This window comes from Bacillus rossius, chromosome 15 (assembly GCF_032445375.1).
Source record: "Bacillus rossius redtenbacheri isolate Brsri chromosome 15, Brsri_v3, whole genome shotgun sequence".
Taxonomy (NCBI): Eukaryota; Metazoa; Arthropoda; class Insecta; order Phasmatodea; family Bacillidae; genus Bacillus; species Bacillus rossius.
In genome coordinates, this window is record NC_086342.1 from 41,195,315 (window position 1) to 41,216,496 (window position 21,182).

General features: G+C 41.9%; 1 protein-coding gene across 1 annotated transcript in view; it reads left to right on the forward strand.

Annotated features, from left to right (window-relative positions):
- LOC134539438 (glutamate decarboxylase) overlaps positions 1-21,182 on the forward strand; it is a 157,052-nt gene that overhangs the window by 79,761 nt on the left and 56,109 nt on the right. Inside the window, exon 2 of the mRNA XM_063381475.1 lies at positions 9,065-9,301. Within this exon, the coding sequence (XP_063237545.1) occupies positions 9,065-9,301 (237 nt within the window). The remainder of the gene's footprint in view (positions 1-9,064; positions 9,302-21,182) is intronic.

Sequence of the window (21,182 nt, forward strand, 5' to 3'; positions counted from 1 at the left end):
TTTCTTGGCTCTTCCGATCTCGACAAAGAACTTAAATTGAAGGAGGTTGATGATTTACGGAAGAATGAAGACAATGGAAGAATGCTTAACGTGAAAAGTGAGAATATATTCCAGCCGAATTCAAGTAGATCTTTCCTACTTTGTAAAAATGATGGACTCCTAAAAAGGAAGCATGAAGACGATGAAGACACTTCAACATCATCAACATCGAATTATTACGGTAAATTGGGTGAAGACGATTCCTTCTACGGTGATTGTTACAGTGACTCTGAGGCTGTTGACAAAGACATAGACTATGATGAAGCACCTAAAGCTGCCAAGATCGAAGAATGTGGCGGTGTCCTGAGACCGAAACGGTGGAAACGACGTGATATATTAAATAAATCTGATCAAGCTTGTGATGATCACCGTCTCAAACATGAAAGTTACCCTGAGGTTGGCGGTAAAACGGAAGACACCAGAGATCATAATATTTATAAAGGTGCAAGGAAGATGGTGGTAGAAGAGATTGATTACACATCATGGAAAGATCCAAACATGTTGGTTGACCGGCTAAGACTTCTACATGGTTCGCTTTGTGCAGGAAACTATTCGTGCATCAAAGAAATATCCTTCATACTCAAGGAACTGAGGAATGCTGGCTACATACAATAATAGCTTGTTTTACTTGCATTTGTATAATGTAAAGCAATAAAATAAATAATTTAGATTATAAGAATTTAATGTTTTTATTTCTTGTATTCTGATTTCTAACTAAGGCTTAGATCTCGTAACTTGTGCTTCCTCTTTGCCTTTTTTTGTTGATGGAGCTTCCAAATGTGCTGCGTTTTCGATGATGGCACTTTCAAATGTGCTGCCTTTTCGTTGTCGGTGCTGCCAAATGTGCTGCCTTTTCTTAGTCGGTGCTTCCACATGTGCTGCCTTTTCGTAGTCGGTGCTTCCAAATGTGCTGCCTTTTCGTAGTCGGTGCTTCCAAATGTGCTGCCTTTTCGTAGTCGGTGCTGTCAAATGTACTGCCTTTTCGTAGTCGGTGCTTCCAAATGTGCTGCCTTTTCGTTGTCGGTGCTGCCAAATGTGCTGCCTTTTCGTTGTCGGTGCTGTCAAATGTGCTGCCTTTTCGTAGTCGGTGCTTCCAAATGTGCTGCCTTTTCGTTGTCGGTGCTGCCAAATGTGCTGCCTTTTCTTAGTCGGTGCTTCCCAATGTGCTGCCTTTTCGTAGTCGGTGCTTCCAAATGTGCTGCCTTTTCGTTGTCGGTGCTTCCAAATGTGCTGCCTTTTCGTTGTCGGTGCTTCCAAATGTGCTGCCTTTTCGTAGTCGGTGCTTCCAAATGTGCTGCCTTTTCGTTGTCGGTGCTGTCAAATGTGCTGCCTTTTCGTAGTCGGTGCTTCCAAATGTGCTGCCTTTTCGTTGTCAGTGCTTCCAAATGTGCTGTTTTTTCGTAGTCGGTGCTTCCTATTGTGCTGCCTTTTCGTTGTCGGTGCTTCCTATTGTTTTTCCTTTTTTGAAGGTGCTTCCAAATGTGCTTCCTTTTTTGTTGATTGTGCTTCTATTTTTTTAATGTTGTTTTGACTCTAGTATTTTAGTAAATTGTTCTTGATTTGACTAGCGTATTATTCAAACCGGTTAATGTATATAAACGAGTCCTAGACAGCAGGACGCTCAGTTTGTTACTGCCGTCGACGGTGTACGGATCACCTAGTTTGTTTCTTCTGGTGCATAAGTCGCGTAATTGCCTGTTCTTGAGACTTCGATGGCATCTTTACCGACTTTAACGTCGTACTCGATGGAGGATGTACCATCGACTACGGGAACCATGACGTCGGCGCCGACGATGTTGGAGCAGATCCCGTTGGCAACGCCTCTGACAACACTGGAGGAGACTTCGATATGTGCTGTTCCACCATCAGCTGAAGTTTCATCAGCATTGAATACTTCAATTAATGAAGAGCGTACTTCGCATCAGTGCAAATACTGTGGTGCATCATTTACTATCACCTCAAATGCTCGCAGACATGAAAGAAGCGGTTGTTCTAATAATGTTCAAAGAATACAATTTCAGTGCAATAAGTGCAATAAACTAATTTCACGTCTCGATAGCTTACATCGTCATTATAAAAAATGCTCCGAGACGTATAATGAACATGGTTATTGATTTGACTCATGTGTTGTATCGGCTAATGAGACTATGTATAGGTGCTATGAACTTCAGTCCGTCTCTGGCTGCGGTGATGAACGGATCGGATAGACATTTAAAGTCATGTAAAAGGCTTAGTCCGTACAATAAGAAGACTGTTTGAATCGAGGAATCCAAAAGGCTTTGGTAATTTGTCAGTGTTTTTTTTGTACTTGTAGTAGTGTATTGACTTTATTTAATAAAATTTTTTTAAAAGAACTTGTGGTGTTTTTATTTTCTCAAACCTAACACTTTTTTAGTATTTTTTTAAATTAAAGTTGTTTTGTATCGTCCAGGGATCGAACCGAGGACGGGAATCGATCGAATCAATATGTAAATTAATGAGTGATTTATTTAATGAATTTTGGATTTTTTCCCGCTTTTCTAGCTACATTATTACATGATTTCAAGATGGCGGCCGAATTTCAAGATGGCGGAGGGCACCTCCATAATAAATGATTACTGCACTGTAGCGGGTTAGAATAAAATTATCCAGATGGAAATGTACTCTATAATACAAGTACACACAATATGGCGTACTCCAGCAGGTGGTAGCTCCTGGTAGCATGTACTGAACATAAAATGTCGGATCCATGATGGTCGACAAGGACAAAGTCAAATTTCAAGGACAATGTCTAATTTCAAGGTCAAGGTCAAATTTCAAGGTCAAGGTCAAATTTCAAGGTCAAGGTCAAATTTCAAGGTGAAGGTCAAATTTCAAGGTCAAGGTCAAAGTTCAAGGTCAAGGTTCAAGGTTAAGGTCAATGTTCAATGTCAACAGTTGAGGACAAAAGTATGGTGACCAGATAATTATACTACATGGTATCGGCACACTCTAGCAGACGAAAACAAGATGGTGGTCTCCAGCGGATGAAGACAAGATGGCGGACATGATGTCATACCAGTTGACGATATATACCTTGGTATTGTTGGTGTTAGATCAGTCTAGGTAGCTTTCATGGAGGAAGGATCGACCGTTTACTCTCGCCGGGAATCGAACCAGGGACGTTCATCGATATAATCAAACAGAATTCAATTACGTTAATTTTTTGATGAATTTTGGAATTTTTTTCATTAAAATCGGATAATAAATAAAGATTTTCAAGATGACGTCCAAATTTTAAGATGGCGTACATGACGTCATACTAGGTGACGATATATATGCTTTAAAAAAAGTGGTGGGAGTCAGTCTGCCTGCAGTCACCATTGAGGAGGGATCGGTCGCCATTTTTATTTTTTTGCACTCGGGTTCGAACCGAGGACTCCGAGCTCCATGTCGTAAAAGTATATTTTTTATTAATAATTTATTAAAATTTTATTATTGGATTTTTCTATAATTTTAAAAAAAAATTTCATTTCAATCGGGTAATAAATAAAAAAATTAAAGATGGCGGCCGTAACGGAAATTGCAACGGTGACGTCATCATTCAAAATGGCGGAAAACACATCGTCGGAATTTTCGAGAACACAATGACGTCATCCAAAATGGCGGATCCAAGATGGCGGATCCAAAATGGCCACCGTGATCTACTTGTCCCGTTACGCTATGTACCGTTACGCTATGTCCCGTTACTCTATGTCCCGTTACACTTATCCAAGATGGTCGCCGTGACGTCACAATCCAATATGGCGGAGCCGGCTCTCGGCTCCACACCCAGAACCCAGATCTAGTAGCCCCATTTACATACTACTAAGCTGTTTATTTAATTAAGCGCACGGGTTCGCCCCAAGGAGAAAATTGACGCGGCGAGACCTCGTGGACATACAGAAATGACACACACTCACTATTTATGTGTCTATGAATCATGATTTTTTTCTGCAATTTAAATTGTAATATACAAAAAGGGTATTGAAAATAGAAACAAATATGGCGACACTACAAACTGTCAGGATCTTTATTTTTTTCTTACTCTCTACTTAGTTCCTTACAATAGCATTCACTCTCGCTCTCTCTCTTTCTATTCCCCCTCCCCAGGAGCGTTAAACGTTTAACGCAACCTTGTTGGAAGTCGCATTAGAAGTTTCACTTCAAAAAATAATATTATGAAGGTAAAAATTTCACAGAAAACAAGATTGAATCAGCTGATGTCGGACAAACGTATCCCACGATGAAACTAAGCAAGTGTGTGGACAACACACCCCGACAGCACGGACAAAAAATGTTCAACCTCTGAATATCAGACAGCACAAGAATTCCTCTGAAGGAACTTAGTCGATAAAAATAATATAACAACACAGACGGACCCAGTGAGGTAACATCGACGAGACAAGATTAAGTGCAGGCAACGCAGCAAACACAAAAACACAATGATGAAGATAAACAAGTACTGTGGACAACACAACAACGATAGCACTGACAATGACAACAGTTGCGACGTTTCGTGAACTGACATCTGTTCCCATCCTCAGGCACAAACATTCTGATATTGAACATTTAAATTTGGAGTTTTCAGTGCCTTGTGGGGCTTATAAACATTTAATATACACCAGCACACGATCCAGGACTATGTTTAATCTGGCACTTTATGACGAAATTAACGAACATTTCTCAATGAGGGCATCCAGTTGGATATTTTTTCTTTCATTTCTCCCATCAGTTTTTTTTCAAACCGAACGTTTGCTAGGAGAATATCAAACGGATGACTGTTCGTAATTCACCTAAAAATGCGCCTCCCACTTCCATCTATTGCAGACAGACATCAATAAATTGTGGACTCGTGGCTAGATTTGAAGACTGCTGAAAAGAACAACAGACCAACTAGTGCCTTTAAATCTGTCATTTCAATATCACTCCTACTGGCTCCATTTACATTGTCTTTTTAGACTCTTTGTCCATCAAGTTTGATGTTTGTCCATTTTACAATTATTTGAAGCACATGACCATTCGTAACCAAAGTCCATACAGTTTCAGGTAGCTGTAACATAATTTTGTTCTTTTGTGATCGTTTTCCAGATGTAAATACTTTTGCGACCGATTTGTACCTGTTTATTACAGTAGCAAATTAGAACTGAGTATTACGTTTATTCATGTTATGTGGAAACCTCACTGTCACTTGTGTTAGTGTCTTATTCTTCTTCTGGTGTGGGATGGTCACTGAATGGCAATATCTTCATCGCAGTCATCAGCATAACTAGTGTCCACCGATTCGTGAAGGCTTCAAAATCGGGATCTTAGGGACGAATTTTTTTGCCGAACTCCACGATCGCTATCCATGACGTTTACCCCGAGACTGCTTCAAACACGACCTATCAGGCAGTTGTGGAGGAACATACATATATCGTTAGTGGAGATGGTAGAGAAGGAAAGTAGACGGGCTGAACATATATGATAACATGTCGCGGTTTTAGACCACCGCACCTGGATACTTAGGGTTAAAAATGTGATTGAGTAAAAATCATAAAAACAAACAAACTCTAATATTTATTGTGGGCGCTCTCTCTCTTTCTCTGAATCTCACGCGAGAAACCTCAAGCTTAACACCCAGGTGGAAGCGTAACAAAATTTAACAGCAAAAATATCACGTAATTTAAAATTGCCCCAAATTTTTTTAACTATATATTCCCTTGAACCTGATGTTAATAACATCAACAAATTAAGTTGAAAAACTAAATATAATCGGCCTGGAACAAGAAAAAAATTGTTTGATAAAATAAATACTTTTCAAAACAAAAGATAGAAAATATGTTTTACAAGGCTATATATATATATATATATATATATATATATATATATATATATATATATATATATATATATGAGCTGACAATGTGCAAAACGCATCGCTGTACCTATGACAGGACAATATATAAATACACTAAATGCTTTAGCATGAAAATAGGTACCTACTAAAATATATAACTCAATTACATCCATGTTATATAAAACATCGGGTAATTTAACAGCATGACTTAGTATAATATTAACTATAAGTAATATTTCCAAATGCTTCATACAATTGTAAAAGTTAGCTAAAATGTTTTTGAGCTCAAAAATACGCGAGTTTAAAATTACGTTCTTCATGAAGAAAAAAGGGCAGTGCTCCGACACTAGAAATATATGTTATCGATGTTCTGACGAATTCAAATAAACTCCTAAGCTTGCACTACCAAAAAATCTATACAGTATATCCTAAAAAAACTATCGTCTCTATATAAGTTCCAAATGTTTTGTTGTCAGACTGAACACACATGCAAAATTCATTACTTTGATTAGAAGTGCGAAAGAAAATTACTTATTTCTCACGTCACAGTTGAGCTCACTTAGTCAAAACTATAATTTTTGCTTATGTTGGCAAAAGTAAAAATTGTACGTCTTCGCCGTTGGGGCCTGCAGGGTCGTGTCGTTGGACCTTAGTGACTGGCCCAAAATACAGTTTGTTTATTTATTTATCAATTTGTTACATGCCTACCGACGGCATAAGGCCATGGGTGGTAGGCACGATGAACATAAAAATTTGATGTCTGTAAAGTCGGTTTACAGACGATAGTTTAACATGACAACATCATAAAACACATTGATAAAATGATTGCATACTTTTATGAAAATTATCGAATCATTTTTATTGAATTATCACTATTTTGTATGGATACAAAGGAGTGAAAAGAAATCTACAATTTAATTGATAAATTTACTTTTATTTGCACTCATTAATTCAAATATGTTTATTACTTTAACGAAGAGATTATTTTAACTATAACTTTTATACATGTTTCCTATTTAACTTCTTCCAATCTATGTTATTCTGTTAAGGATAGGACGATGATAGGAAAAGGAGGAAACGAATGGGAGTGTTTCAAGTTTAATGTGCCTCGAAAACGTCAAATCGATGGTTGTTCCAATCGAGTGAAAAAGTGATAGATGCGGCGCAAGCGTACAATGAGCGTAACGGGACAATGAGCGAAACGGGACAATGAGCGAAACGGGACAATGAGTCATCCTTTTTCGTGCGTGCAGCCGGCGTTCATCGATTTATTAGACGTTGTCACGTCAAAAATTACATAGACAAAACAACCACATGAAACAAAATGAATAACATTGAGGACAATACTATAATAACACATACACAGGACAACACAGCAGGCAACTAACAGATAAACAAGAACAAGTTTCATGATTATATAACAACAATAAAGATAATCAAGTACCTGTTTATAAAAAAAATTAAATATGGTAGCATCATTAACCTTAAAAATATTAAATTTAAATTAAGATAAGAAAATTGTTTTATATTTAAATTATTTTTTGATAGAAAGAAATAGCAACCATGTTTATTAAAATTTGATATAATTCTGTATAATATATCATTTGTTTTGCCTAAGGAGCATAATAAAGGTGCCTGCTGACTGTTATAGGTGGGTACTTTAATCCCAATATTATCTGGAATATAATTGCATTTTGTTTTATTAGCATAACAGTTATAGATAAAAAGGGCTTCTAATAGCTCTCTTCTTAGAGCTAAAGATCTGATAGAGGATAGACTATTAGAATTGTTGGTAATGTTTTAACGTTGCTGAAGTCCCAGAGGTCTACTCGCGATGAACAGAGATGGTATATCTGCCACAGCATGTGCTCTCCCAGTTTGCGGGCCGCCACGCGCCTATGTCCTCAGCGTGACCAATCAGCGTCTGTCGCCGTCCACATGTCTGCGTGACGTCACCGCCACTAGCGCTCTGCCGCGACGGTTCCGAGAAACACAATACGCAACTAGGCCGGTCTTGCACTGACAACAATGCACTTTCCCGCGCTCACCTAGGTACTTAAATAGTCTTTTAAAATATCAATATTGAATAAATACTGCAATCATTTAAAAGAATTAAACATTAAATATAAAAAAGGTAATAACACTGTACTGATAAAATTATTATTAAATCGTTTGAAATAAAACAATTTAAAATTAAAAGGTATCTGTAATTAAAAGATAAAAGTATAAATTGTAAAATAAGAAAATTATTAGAAATAATTTATACTATTGTACTGCTAAACCAAAATTTAACTTCTCAATACAATTGTCAGTGGGCATTGGCCCCATTACGTATTAGCAAGATGCAATGAACTATGTTACTGTGTACTATACTGGCAAACTATAACGTCTCGATTCACAACATATTAAAAAAATATACCAGCTTGTATTACTCATGACACCCATGCAAGAAGCTTTGTTACACGCGGGTCAATAGCCCTGGCGTCGCTCTAATTCTGCTTTAATTCCATTAAAGAGTTCAGCAAACAAACATTTTGAAGCGAAAATAAACTGAGTCGTGTCAAATCATACGAAAGAGATGGTCAAGTCAGTCATGGGACTTCACTTTCGTGTTAACAATCAGGGAACATCTGATCCAGGTAGATCCGAGCAGGATGTGTAAAATGGGGCAGGTCACCATAATTATGGAACGAATATCACTGGTAATGATACTTAGTTGCCACTCTCTAGGTACCAAGTTGAATTCTTGTCTGATTCAAGAATGCTTTTTTTTTTTTTTGTGGGATTTACATTATGTAATCAAAAATTGTTCCAAGTCTCAATTTAATGCTGGAGATCTTTACCACTTGTAATATCACAACGGGAACGCCAGTAGGATATAAAGATTAATTTTGGTGTTGTTAATGAAGCGAGGTGGTGCAATAGCAACACATTAAACTCTTATCCGATTTGATCCATGGTAGAATTTTGGGTGAGGCCGCCCTGGTTAAGAAATTTCATGTTTCCCCTAAATCACTCAAGGCAAAGGATGAGAGTGTGTCCTAAAAATACAATGCTGAATCCTTTCATGTCTATTGTTTTCCTGGTAAGTTATGCTATTTGTTACCACCTCGTATGACCGTGCAGTTAAAAGAGACGTGATTGTTGAAGAGAGGCCGGTGTGTCTGACTGGCGCCATGACTGTTGCAGATCTACTGCCATACAACAAGGACGGCTACGCGGCGACACGCGAGTTCCTGCTCAAGGTGACAGAGCTGCTGGTGGAGTTCGTCAAGGACACGCACGACCGCAACAAGAAGATCCTGGACTTCCACCACCCTGCCGAGATGTTGCGGCTGTTGGACCTCGACGTGCCGGACCGCGGGCTGCCCCTGCAACAACTGTTGGATGACTGCTCCAAGACTCTCCAGTACCAGGTCAAGACAGGTAACTGTTCTCCTACACTTTCCAAACTCATACTGGACCAATCAGTACCACCTGGTCTTCCACCACCTTGTGAAGTAGCTGTTGGACCTCGACGTGCCGGACCGCGGGCTGCCCCTGCAACAACTGTTGGATGACTGCTCCAAGACTCTCCAGTACCAGGTCAAGACAGGTAACTGTTCTCCTACACTTTCCAAACTCATACTGGACCAATCAGTACCACCTGGTCTTCCACCACCTTGTGAAGTAGCTGTTGGACCTCACGTGCCAGACCGCTGGCTGTCCCTGCAACAACTGTTGGATGACTGCTCCAAGACTCTCCAGTACCAGGTCAAGACAGGTAACTGTTCTCCTACACTTTCCAAACTCATACTGGACCAATCAGTACCACCTGGTCTTCCACCACCTTGTGAAGTAGCTGTTGGACCTCGACGTGTCAGACCACTGGCATGACTGTTGGATGACTGCTCCAAGACTCTCCAGTACCAGGTCAAGACAGGTAACTGTTCTCCTACACTTTCCAAACTCATACTGGACCAATCAGTACCACCTGGTCTTCCACCACCTTGTGAAGTAACTGTTGGACCTCGACGTGCCGGACCGCGGGCTGCCCCTGCAACAACTGTTGGATGACTGCTCCAAGACTCTCCAGTACCAGGTCAAGACAGGTAACTGTTCTCCTACACTTTCCAAACTCATACTGGACCAATCAGTACCACCTGGTCTTCCACCACCTTGTGAAGTAGCTGTTGGACCTCACGTGCCAGACCGCTGGCTGTCCCTGCAACAACTGTTGGATGACTGCTCCAAGACTCTCCAGTACCAGGTCAAGACAGGTAACTGTTCTCCTACACTTTCCAAACTCATACTGGACCAATCAGTACCACCTGGTCTTCCACCACCTTGTGAAGTAGCTGTTGGACCTCGACGTGTCAGACCACTGGCATGACTGTTGGATGACTGCTCCAAGACTCTCCAGTACCAGGTCAAGACAGGTAACTGTTCTCCTACACTTTCCAAACACATACTGGACCAATCAGTACCACCTGGTCTTCCACCACCTTGTGAAGTAGCTGTTGGACCTCGACGTGCCGGACCGCGGGCTGCCCCTGCAACAACTGTTGGATGACTGCTCCAAGACTCACCAGTACCAGGTCAAGACAGGTAACTGTTCTCCTACACTTTCCAAACTCATACTGGACCAATCAGTACCACCTGGTCTTCCACCACCTTGTGAAGTAGCTGTTGGACCTCGACGTGCCGGACCGCGGGCTGCCCCTGCAACAACTGTTGGATGACTGCTCCAAGACTCTCCAGTACCAGGTCAAGACAGGTAACTGTTCTCCTACACTTTCCAAACTCATACTGGACCAATCAGTACCACCTGGTCTTCCACCACCTTGTGAAGTAGCTGTTGGACCTCACGTGCCAGACCACTGGCTGTCCCTGCAACAACTGTTGGATGACTGCTCCAAGACTCTCCAGTACCAGGTCAAGACAGGTAACTGTTCTCCTACACTTTCCAAACTCATACTGGACCAATCAGTACCACCTGGTCTTCCACCACCTTGTGAAGTAGCTGTTGGACCTCACGTGCCAGACCGCTGGCTGTCCCTGCAACAACTGTTGGATGACTATTCCAAGACTCTCCAGTACCAGGTCAAGACAGGTAACTGTTCTCCTACACTTTCCAAACTCATACTGGACCAATCAGTACCACCTGGTCTTTCACCACCTTGTGAAGTAGCTGTTGGAACTCGACGTGTCAGACCACTGGCATGACTGTTGGATGACTGCTCCAAGACTCTCCAGTACCAGGTCAAGACAGGTAACTGTTCTCCTACACTTTCCAAACTCATACTGGACCAATCAGTACCACCTGGTCTTCCACCACCTTGTGAAGTAGCTGTTGGACCTCGACGTGCCGAACCGCGGGCTGCCCCTGCATCAACTGTTGGATGACTGCTCCAAGACTCTCCAGTACCAGGTCAAGACAGGTAACATTTCTCCTACACTTTCCAGACTCATACTGGACCAATCAGTACCACCTGGTCTTCCACCACCTTGTGAAGTAGCTGTTGGACCTCACGTGCCAGACCGCTGGCTGTCCCTGCAACAACTGTTGGATGACTGCTCCAAGACTCTCCAGTACCAGGTCAAGACAGGTAACTGTTCTCCTACACTTTCCAAACTCATACTGGACCAATCAGTACCACCTGGTCTTCCACCACCTTGTGAAGTAGCTGTTGGACCTCGACGTGTCAGACCACTGGCATGACTGTTGGATGACTGCTCCAAGACTCTCCAGTACCAGGTCAAGACAGGTAACTGTTCTCCTACACTTTCCAAACTCATACTGGACCAATCAGTACCACCTGGTCTTCCACCACCTTGTGAAGTAGCTGTTGGACCTCGACGTGCCGGACCGCGGGCTGCCCCTGCAACAACTGTTGGATGACTGCTCCAAGACTCTCCAGTACCAGGTCAAGACAGGTAACTGTTCTCCTACACTTTCCAAACTCATACTGGACCAATCAGTACCACCTGGTCTTCCACCACCTTGTGAAGTAGCTGTTGGACCTCACGTGCTAGACCGCTGGCTGTCCCTGCAACAACTGTTGGATGACTGCTCCAAGACTCTCCAGTACCAGGTCAAGACAGGTAACTATTCTCCTACACTTTCCAAACTCATACTGGACCAATCAGTACCACCTGGTCTTCCACCACCTTGTGAAGTAGCTGTTGGACCTCGACGTGTCAGACCACTGGCATGACTTTTGGATGACTGCTCCAAGACTCCAGTACCAGGTCAAGACAGGTAACTGTTCTCCTACACTTTCCAAACTCATACTGGACCAATCAGTACCACCTGGTCTTCCACCACCTTGTGAAGTAGCTGTTGGACCTCGACGTGCCGGACCGCGGGCTGCCCCTGCAACAACTGTTGGATGACTGCTCCATGACTCTCCAGTACCAGGTCAAGACAGGTAACTGTTCTCCTACACTTTTCAAATTCATACTGGACCAATCAGTACCACCTGGTCTTCCACCACCTTGTGAAGTAGCTGTTGGACCTCGACGTGCCCTACCGCGGGCTGCCCCTGCAACAACTGTTGGATGACTGCTCCAAGACTCTCCAGTACCAGGTCAAGACAGGTAACTGTTCTCCTACACTTTCCAAACACATACTGGACCAATCAGTACCACCTGGTCTTCCACCACCTTGTGAAGTAGCTGTTGGACCTCACGTGCCAGACCGCTGGCTGTCCCTGCAACAACTGTTGGATGACTGCTCCAAGACTCTCCAGTACCAGGTCAAGACAGGTAACTGTTCTCCTACACTTTCCAAACTCATACTGGACCAATCAGTACCACCTGGTCTTCCACCACCTTGTGAAGTAGCTGTTGGACCTCGACGTGCCGGACCGCGGGCTGCCCCTGCAACAACTGTTGGATGACTGCTCCAAGACTCTCCAGTACCAGGTCAAGACAGGTAACTGTTCTCCTACACTTTCCAAACTCATACTGGACCAATCAGTACCACCTGGTCTTCCATCGTCTTGTGAAGTAGCTGTTGGACCTCACGTGCCAGACCGCTGGCTGTCCCTGCAACAACTGTTGGATGACTGCTCCAAGACTCTCCAGTACCAGATCAAGACAGGTAACTGTTCTCCTACACTTTCCAAACTCATACTGGACCAATCAGTACCACCTGGTCTTCCACCACCTTGTGAAGTAGCTGTTGGACATCGACGTGTCAGACCACTGGCATGACTGTTGGATGACTGCTCCAAGACTCTCCAGTACCAGGTCAAGACAGGTAACTGTTCTCCTACACTTTCCAAACTCATACTGGACCAATCAGTACCACCTGGTCTTCCACCACCTTGTGAAGTAGCTGTTGGACCTCGACGTGCCGGACCGCGGGCTGCCCCTGCAACAACTGTTGGATGACTGCTCCAAGACTCTCCAGTACCAGGTCAAGACAGGTAACTGTTCTCCTACACTTTCCAAACTCATACTGGACCAATCAGTACCACCTGGTCTTCCACCACCTTGTGAAGTAGCTGTTGGACCTCACGTGCCAGACCGCTGGCTGTCCCTGCAACAACTGTTGGATGACTGCTCCAAGACTCTCCAGTACCAGGTCAAGACAGGTAACTGTTCTCCTAAACTTTCCAAACTCATACTGGACCATTCAGTACCACCCGGTCTTCCACCACCTTGTGAAGTAGCTGTTGGACCTCGACGTGTCAGACCACTGGCTGTCCCTGCAACAACTGTTGGATGACTGATCCAAGGCTCTCCTGTACCAGGTCAAGACAGGTAACTGTTCTCCTACACTTTCCAAACTCATACTGGACCAATCAGTACCACCTGGTCTTCCACCACCTTGTGAAGTAGCTGTTGGACCTCACGTGCCAGACCGCTGGCTGTCCCTGCAACAACTGTTGGATGACTGCTCCAAGACTCTCCAGTACCAGGTCAAGACAGGTAACTGTTCTCCTACACTTTCCAAACTCATACTGGACCATTCAGTACCACCCGGTCTTCCACCACCTTGTGAAGTAGCTGTTGGACCTCGACGTGTCAGACCACTGGCATGACTGTTGGATGACTGCTCCAAGACTCCAGTACCAGGTCAAGACAGGTAACTGTTCTCCTACACTTTCCAAACTCATACTGGACCAATCAGTACCACCTGGTCTTCCACCACCTTGTGAAGTAGCTGTTGGACCTCACGTGCCAGACCGCTGGCTGTCCCTGCAACAACTGTTGGATGACTGCTCCAAGACTCTCCAGTACCAGGTCAAGACAGGTAACTGTTCTCCTAAACTTTCCAAACTCATACTGGACCATTCAGTACCACCCGGTCTTCCACCACCTTGTGAAGTAGCTGTTGGACCTCGACGTGTCAGACCACTGGCTGTCCCTGCAACAACTGTTGGATGACTGATCCAAGGCTCTCCTGTACCAGGTCAAGACAGGTAACTGTTCTCCTACACTTTCCAAACTCATACTGGACCATTCAGTACCACCCGGTCTTCCACCACCTTGTGAAGTAGCTGTTGGACCTCGACGTGTCAGACCACTGGCATGACTGTTGGATGACTGCTCCAAGACTCCAGTACCAGGTCAAGACAGGTAACTGTTCTCCTAAACTTTCCAAACTCATACTGGACCATTCAGTACCACCTGGTCTTCCACCACCTTGTGAAGTAGCTGTTGGACCTCGACGTGCCGGACCGCGGGCTGCCCCTGCAACAACTGTTGGATGACTGCTCCAAGACTCCAGTACCAGGTCAAGACAGGTAACTGTTCTCCTACACTTTCCAAACTCATACTGGACCAATCAGTACCACCTGGTCTTCCACCACCTTGTGAAGTAGCTGTTGGACCTCGACGTGCCGGATCGCGGGCTGCCCCTGCAACAACTGTTGGATGACTGCTCCAAGACTCTCCAGTACCAGGTCAAGACAGGTAACTGTTCTCCTACACTTTCCAAACTCATACTGGACCAATCAGTACCACCTGGTCTTCCACCACCTTGTGAAGTAGCTGTTGGACCTCGACGTGCCGGACCGCGGGCTGCTCCTGCAACAACTGTTGGATGACTGCTCCAAGACTCTCCAGTACCAGGTCAAGACAGGTAACTGTTCTCCTACACTTTCCAAACTCATACTGGACCATTCAGTACCACCTGGTCTTCCACCACCTTGTGAAGTAGCTGTTGGACCTCGACGTGCCGGACCGCGGGCTGCCCCTGCAACAACTGTTGGATGACTGCTCCAAGACTCTCCAGTACCAGGTTAAGACAAATAACTGTTCTCCTACACTTTCCAAACTCATACTGGACCAATCAGTACCACCTGGTCTTCCACCACCTTGTGAAGTAGCTGTTGGACCTCGACGTGTCAGACCACTGGCATGACAGTTGGATGACTGCTCCAAGACTCCAGTACCAGGTCAAGACAGGTAACTGTTCTCCTACACTTTCCAAACTCATACTGGACCAATCAGTACCACCTGGTCTTCCACCACCTTGTGAAGTAGCTGTTGGACCTCGACGTGCCGGACCGCGGGCTGCCCCTGCAACAACTGTTGGATGACTGATCCAAGGCTTTCCTGTACCAGATCAAGACAGGTTAGCTTGTACACATGCACTCACACATATCCTGATTCCTTCACTGATCTCGAGTGCACTGTAATCGCGCGCATTGTGAGTTGAGGTAAGATTCTTCCGCAACTCAAGCGAGGGATCTTATGCAAGCGCTAAGTGTTTTTACCAACCGTACAACCTCTTGAATCACCTGCAAGTGGACTGAGGCTATTACTTAAAGTAACTATAGACCACGCACGCATGTATGTTGTGCATTCAATGTTTTGGGTTTCAGTACCAAAAGATTTTTTTACCACTATAATTGTAACATGTTGTGTTATGGCGTATGCAGATGGAACAGTTTTAAGTGTTTTATAATCTCATACCACTTTCTATGTTTAAAATTCCATGAACTAAAGTGTCTATTTTTTCGTAACTATTATTATTAGGTATGTCATTTTACAGAATGCCACTTTAATTTTATATTTTAAGCTGGTGGTAATCGGGAGTAATTTTTCGAAACGTTTGATTTTCACTTATTAATTTTCTTACTTTAATTTTAAATATATTCAAATCTTTGATAATAAATTTGGCAACAGTACGATATAGATCTTTTAAAATCTACCATTTATTTAGCGAATAATGTTTGTCAGAAATTATTTAAGATTTGACATATTTAAAATGTTATTTTTTAATTTATAAATGTAATTGTAATTTTTGTAATTTTTTTTCTTTTCCTTTAAGCTCAAAAATGCTCCAAGTTATGGATACATTCCTCAAAAAAAAATCCTTTTAGAACAAATTGGAAGTACTTTTAATTTTTTTTTGTGTTCAGAAAATTAATTTACATTTTTTAAAAAAAAGAGTTAGTTTAATATATCTACTTGATGTCGGTACTACTTAAAAAATTTCTTAAAATAGGAAATATTTTCAACGATTCATTCCATCTGGTCTTAATTTAAAAAAAAATAATGTTGTGTGTGTCGAGTGACTTGTTTCTTCACCACCGCAACTGCTTGCATCAGCAGGTCTTCGGCACTTGTGCGGGTGAATGTCGAGGGCATGTGTGGACGCGGGTGTGTGGGGGTTGTCAGGGGGTGGGGGGAGAAGAGGGATGATGTGTGGACGCGTGGTGGTGACTCGTCGTACATGAGGCCGGCCATTGAGGCGGGCAGGAGCGCGTGTTTGCTCGTGCCCACACTCCACACCCTCTTCCACACGCACTTCTGCCGCCTGTCTCCCGCACTCTCGGCACATTCCTCTCCCTCCGGTGCCTGCTGCGTCGCTCTCACTCTGTTGAAGTGGCTTGGCTTCCGGGTTGTAGCCGTGTCCTTGGCGGACAATTCACCTGTCGTTTCTGGTCGACATTGCAGTCGCCGTCATCAGGGAGCAGTTACCTACCTTCAGTAGGTACCTACCAGCAGTTACCTACCTTCAGTAGGTACCTACAGCAGTTCCCTGATGATGGCGACTGCAGTGTCGACCAGAAACAACAGGTGAATTGTCCGCCAAGGACACGGCTACAACCCAGAAGCTAAGCTACTTCAGACAATGGCCGTGAAAGCCTGCGAACATTATTTACACTCTCGTGAATCCGCCTTTAAAATTCCTTCAATACTGGAGGCAATTAAAAAAAAAAAAGAATGATAACAAAATCGGGGGATACAGTTTGGTGTTGCAGCTACATATCTATAATCTCCATCCGAAAATTTAATTGCACCACTGGATGCGGCTGTCTATGCCTAAAATAGATGTGATGTAAAACGTAATAATTATTTTCAATCATTTGGCTTACAAATGTAAAAAAAGGTTTATTTTACGTATTTGTGAGTTCCCTTTTAAGTTTTAGTAATTTTAAAAGTTTACCTTTGGATGGCTGTGACAGGAAAATTAGTTACGGTGTAACCCGCCTTCTGTCCAACATGGAAGGGGGGTTGCGTCCCCGACACTCTCAGGGTAAATACAATGAAAAATATGGAATACCAAAAAAAATTTAAGAGCTCAAACAAATCAACCCCTCTATTTACCCAAGTTGTCGAGCCAAAAATAGAAATGTTATCAAACAAATTATAGGCTAGTCTTTGGCTAATAGTAATAAAAATGCAGAGTACAAATATGCAGAGTTTTACTGAATCATACTTCATCACGATACTTAAGATGGTAATACAGTTCCTATAGGTATATGGCAGTTACTGGATTTTAGTATAAGCATAACCGATAAATAAAATAAAGCAAAATCTAAATAAAATTTCCCCTTTTAAATGCCCCTTATAAACAACCACGCTGAAACATTATAAGTCAGCGCTTATCATTATAAAAATACAATAATAATACATAATGATATAAAAAGATAAATAATATAAAATCCCTAAAAATACACATCAGATATAAAGTTTATGTGTCCTACTGGGGCCGGATTTAATCGTCGCCACACGCAAATACGCGATTTCTCGTCTTCCAGGTTATGACGAACAGCTTTGTCCCTGACCTTCACCAAAATAACTCTGTCCAGTCAAAAGCGCCGTGTGCCGCCACAGTATATGCAGGGAGCCGAGACAAAAATATTCAGTTCCGTTGACGAACTTATTTCTAAAGACAAAGTTAAAATTTTAAAAATTCTTGACGTAAATTTAAACTTCGTACGAAATTGCGGGACAGCTTAACTTTGCTCAACGTAATTGTAAAGAGCATAGACACAGTTATGTTTTGCATGCAAAATGAGTATCTCCAATCAACACACGCACGTGAACTAATATTGCTTCCAAGATGGTAATTCGTTCAAACTTTTTGCACCAAAATTTTACTTATTATCTTATTTTGAAAGTTAGTTTTGTGCTAAATCCAAACAATACCACGTGTCGCCTCTTTACCTTATCGAAGTATTCTCTTGCGAGGCACTTCCTCATGTAGCAGCTCAAGGTACGGCCCCATCCATGCCAACCCAGGCACGGACTGCCTGGCGCTGTGTGGAAGCATTGTACACCTCTGCCCGCGGCGGAGTTCCCGCGCACGTGCGTCGGCGGCGACTCGCAGTCCATCGCTCCCCGAGGCTCACAGCTGACCCCCACACCCGCACTCTGGCGCTGGTGACGATACCGCGCCCAGTAGCCGGCCATACAACCAATATCGATATACAGTATTAAACAAACTGAATCAAACCAAACTAATGAATAATAAATAAAAAACTATTCACAAAAATTAAATAATTTAAAAATACTGCGACTGACTTTTAATTTTAAATTGAAATAATTGAGAAAAATAAAAATAGCCAAAATAAAAAATATAAATGTGGCCTGGTGGCCACAACGGCAAAGTGTTTTAATGCAAAATGTTTTAAGGTAAATACCAGTTAACATTGTTTTAGCGAGAGCAGATACAAACCAGCCGCCACAATACTTTAATAGGCTCTGAGTTATATATTACTGAAACAATAAATGTTAATTAAATCACTTAAATGAGAGGTTTCTTAAAATAAAAAAATTTACAGTTGAGACCAGTTGTAACACCAGAACAGTAGTTAGCTTTCAGAACCAATTTAATGTTTTTTGACGTAAATACGTCTTTAAAATTGCTTCCATAGTGGGAGGCATTTAAAAAAAAAACGAATGATAACAAAATCAGGGGATTGCAGCTATATATCTATAATCTCCATCCAAAATTTAATTACACCACTGGATAATAGCTAAAGGATCAAATTATTCGTTACGCTAAGTGAGGACTGTGACGCATCGCGCGCGGTGGAGGGGGAAGTGCCGCTATTTTCAGGTCACTTTGCTGCGTTTCGAGATTTACATGTAGTATAATTTTTGACTCGGAGAAGCTACTTCGTTCATTTGAGTTTCAATCGTCAGCTCTCGTCAAAATATATCGATTGAATATATCAAACGTTAGTGTAAAATAGTTACAGTAAATATATATGGTGTTAAAATAAAAAGAAATAGCGTATTTTCTATTTTGTATAGAAAATATTACATGTTACGTACACGTATTCACGTACAACACACGGCCGTGTCCATGACACAGCCACACCCCGTTTTTTTTTTAATAGAACAGAAAGTTTCATGTAAAATTTGTACATTTCCTTAAAAAAAAGTGTATCACTACAAAGTAGTGTTTTCAGAAATAATGAGTTAGGATTCTTACCTAGGTTTTATGCTTTGTGTTGTCCCAGTTATTGCAACAGTCAAAATGATGTGTAAAGTATTTTCTGAATAGCACTCCATTATTATCTGCGCATATTTTTATTCAAGATGAAACAAAATAGAGTACAATTATTGAATAAGCTGTTATCTATTCATTTTTTTTAAAAATAAATTAAACATATATGAAAATGTACAATTACGTTCCGATTTTCGTTCGAAATACTCAGTATTTTCTATATAAAAAAACGTATCTTTTAATGTAGTATGCAAAAAATAACCATAGCCGTGTGTTCAAAATTTCAATATCTTTCTTGTAGTATTACATACTATTTCAGTAGTAGGTAAATGTTCCTCTGGCGTCTGGATTCTGGCTGTGGAGCAGTGGAGCCGAACCGCCATCTTGGATTACGACGTCACGGCGGCCATTTTGGACTCAAAATTATCTCAAAATTACTCAAAAATTACTCAAAATTCCTAAAAATTTCCCGTTTTTGTCCTTAAAAAATGCTATCGGCTTCGAAATTTCTATAAAAAAAATTAAAAAAAAAAGGCTTAAATTTCTGAGTGACTAGCCGCTCTAAGCTATTTCTTGCCAGATGGTATCCAGAGGATTCTTTAGTGTAAGCACAGAAAATGACGAAGCGAACACAAAAAGGGGGTTGCCTGTAAAGGAAGTTTACGGACGATAATTTTACATGATATCGTCATAAGAAAACATTGATGAAAAATTGCATACTTATTAATTTACAAATATTATTTACAGTTTTTGCCAATTTAGTTTAAATAAATTGTTTAAATATAATCACGAACAGTTAGTTATAGAAATAAACTGAAATCAAATCAATGTCAATAAATTGTTCATTTGAAATGATGAAATTAGACAAATAAATCAAATTTTTTAAATTGCTGTTTTTAAAAAGCCTGCCTTAACCTGTTTGATAATATAGAATATTTTCTCGCACGGTGGTTGACAGGTTCTTGGACGCTCGGCTCTGGCGGGACGTGACAATTTTCGTGCGTGCAGCCGGCGTTCATCGATTTATAAGACGTCATCGCGTAAAAAAGAAAAGGAAGCTTGGTTGCGCTGTCTCGCCAGCGGGCGCACGCGGCGGACGTTTCCAGGAGCCGGCGTGTTGTCTCGGGGTGCTGCTCCCGGCGTCTGCGCCAACCACCCGTCTCGAGGCCTCGCCTGCTGTTCCCCGACCAACTGTTCCTCGCGACCTCTGCGCTTCGTCTAGGGCTTATATCAGCTGCTACCTTACCTAGACACCACATTATCTTTGACAGTTTTGTGCAATGGGAGTGCATGACGTGATGTAAGCTTTTGGACGTACGCCATTGCTAAGAACATCTATGTCTGTAGAAGAAAACTACGAAAAACCAAAAGACAAAAAACACAAACTAAGCAAAAATTGCTGTTGTCAACAGGATATATACATCACGTAATATTACATAACAGGAATATGGTCAACAAACAAAGAAAAACAAAGAAAAATGGACTAAGAGAACGGGGGTATATATATCCTGTTGATGTGGGCTGTTGGTTTTTTTTCCCGTTCTCTTAGTCAATTTTTCTTTGTTTTTCTTTGTTTGTTGACCATATTCCTGTTATGGAATATTATGTGGTGTATATATCCCGTTG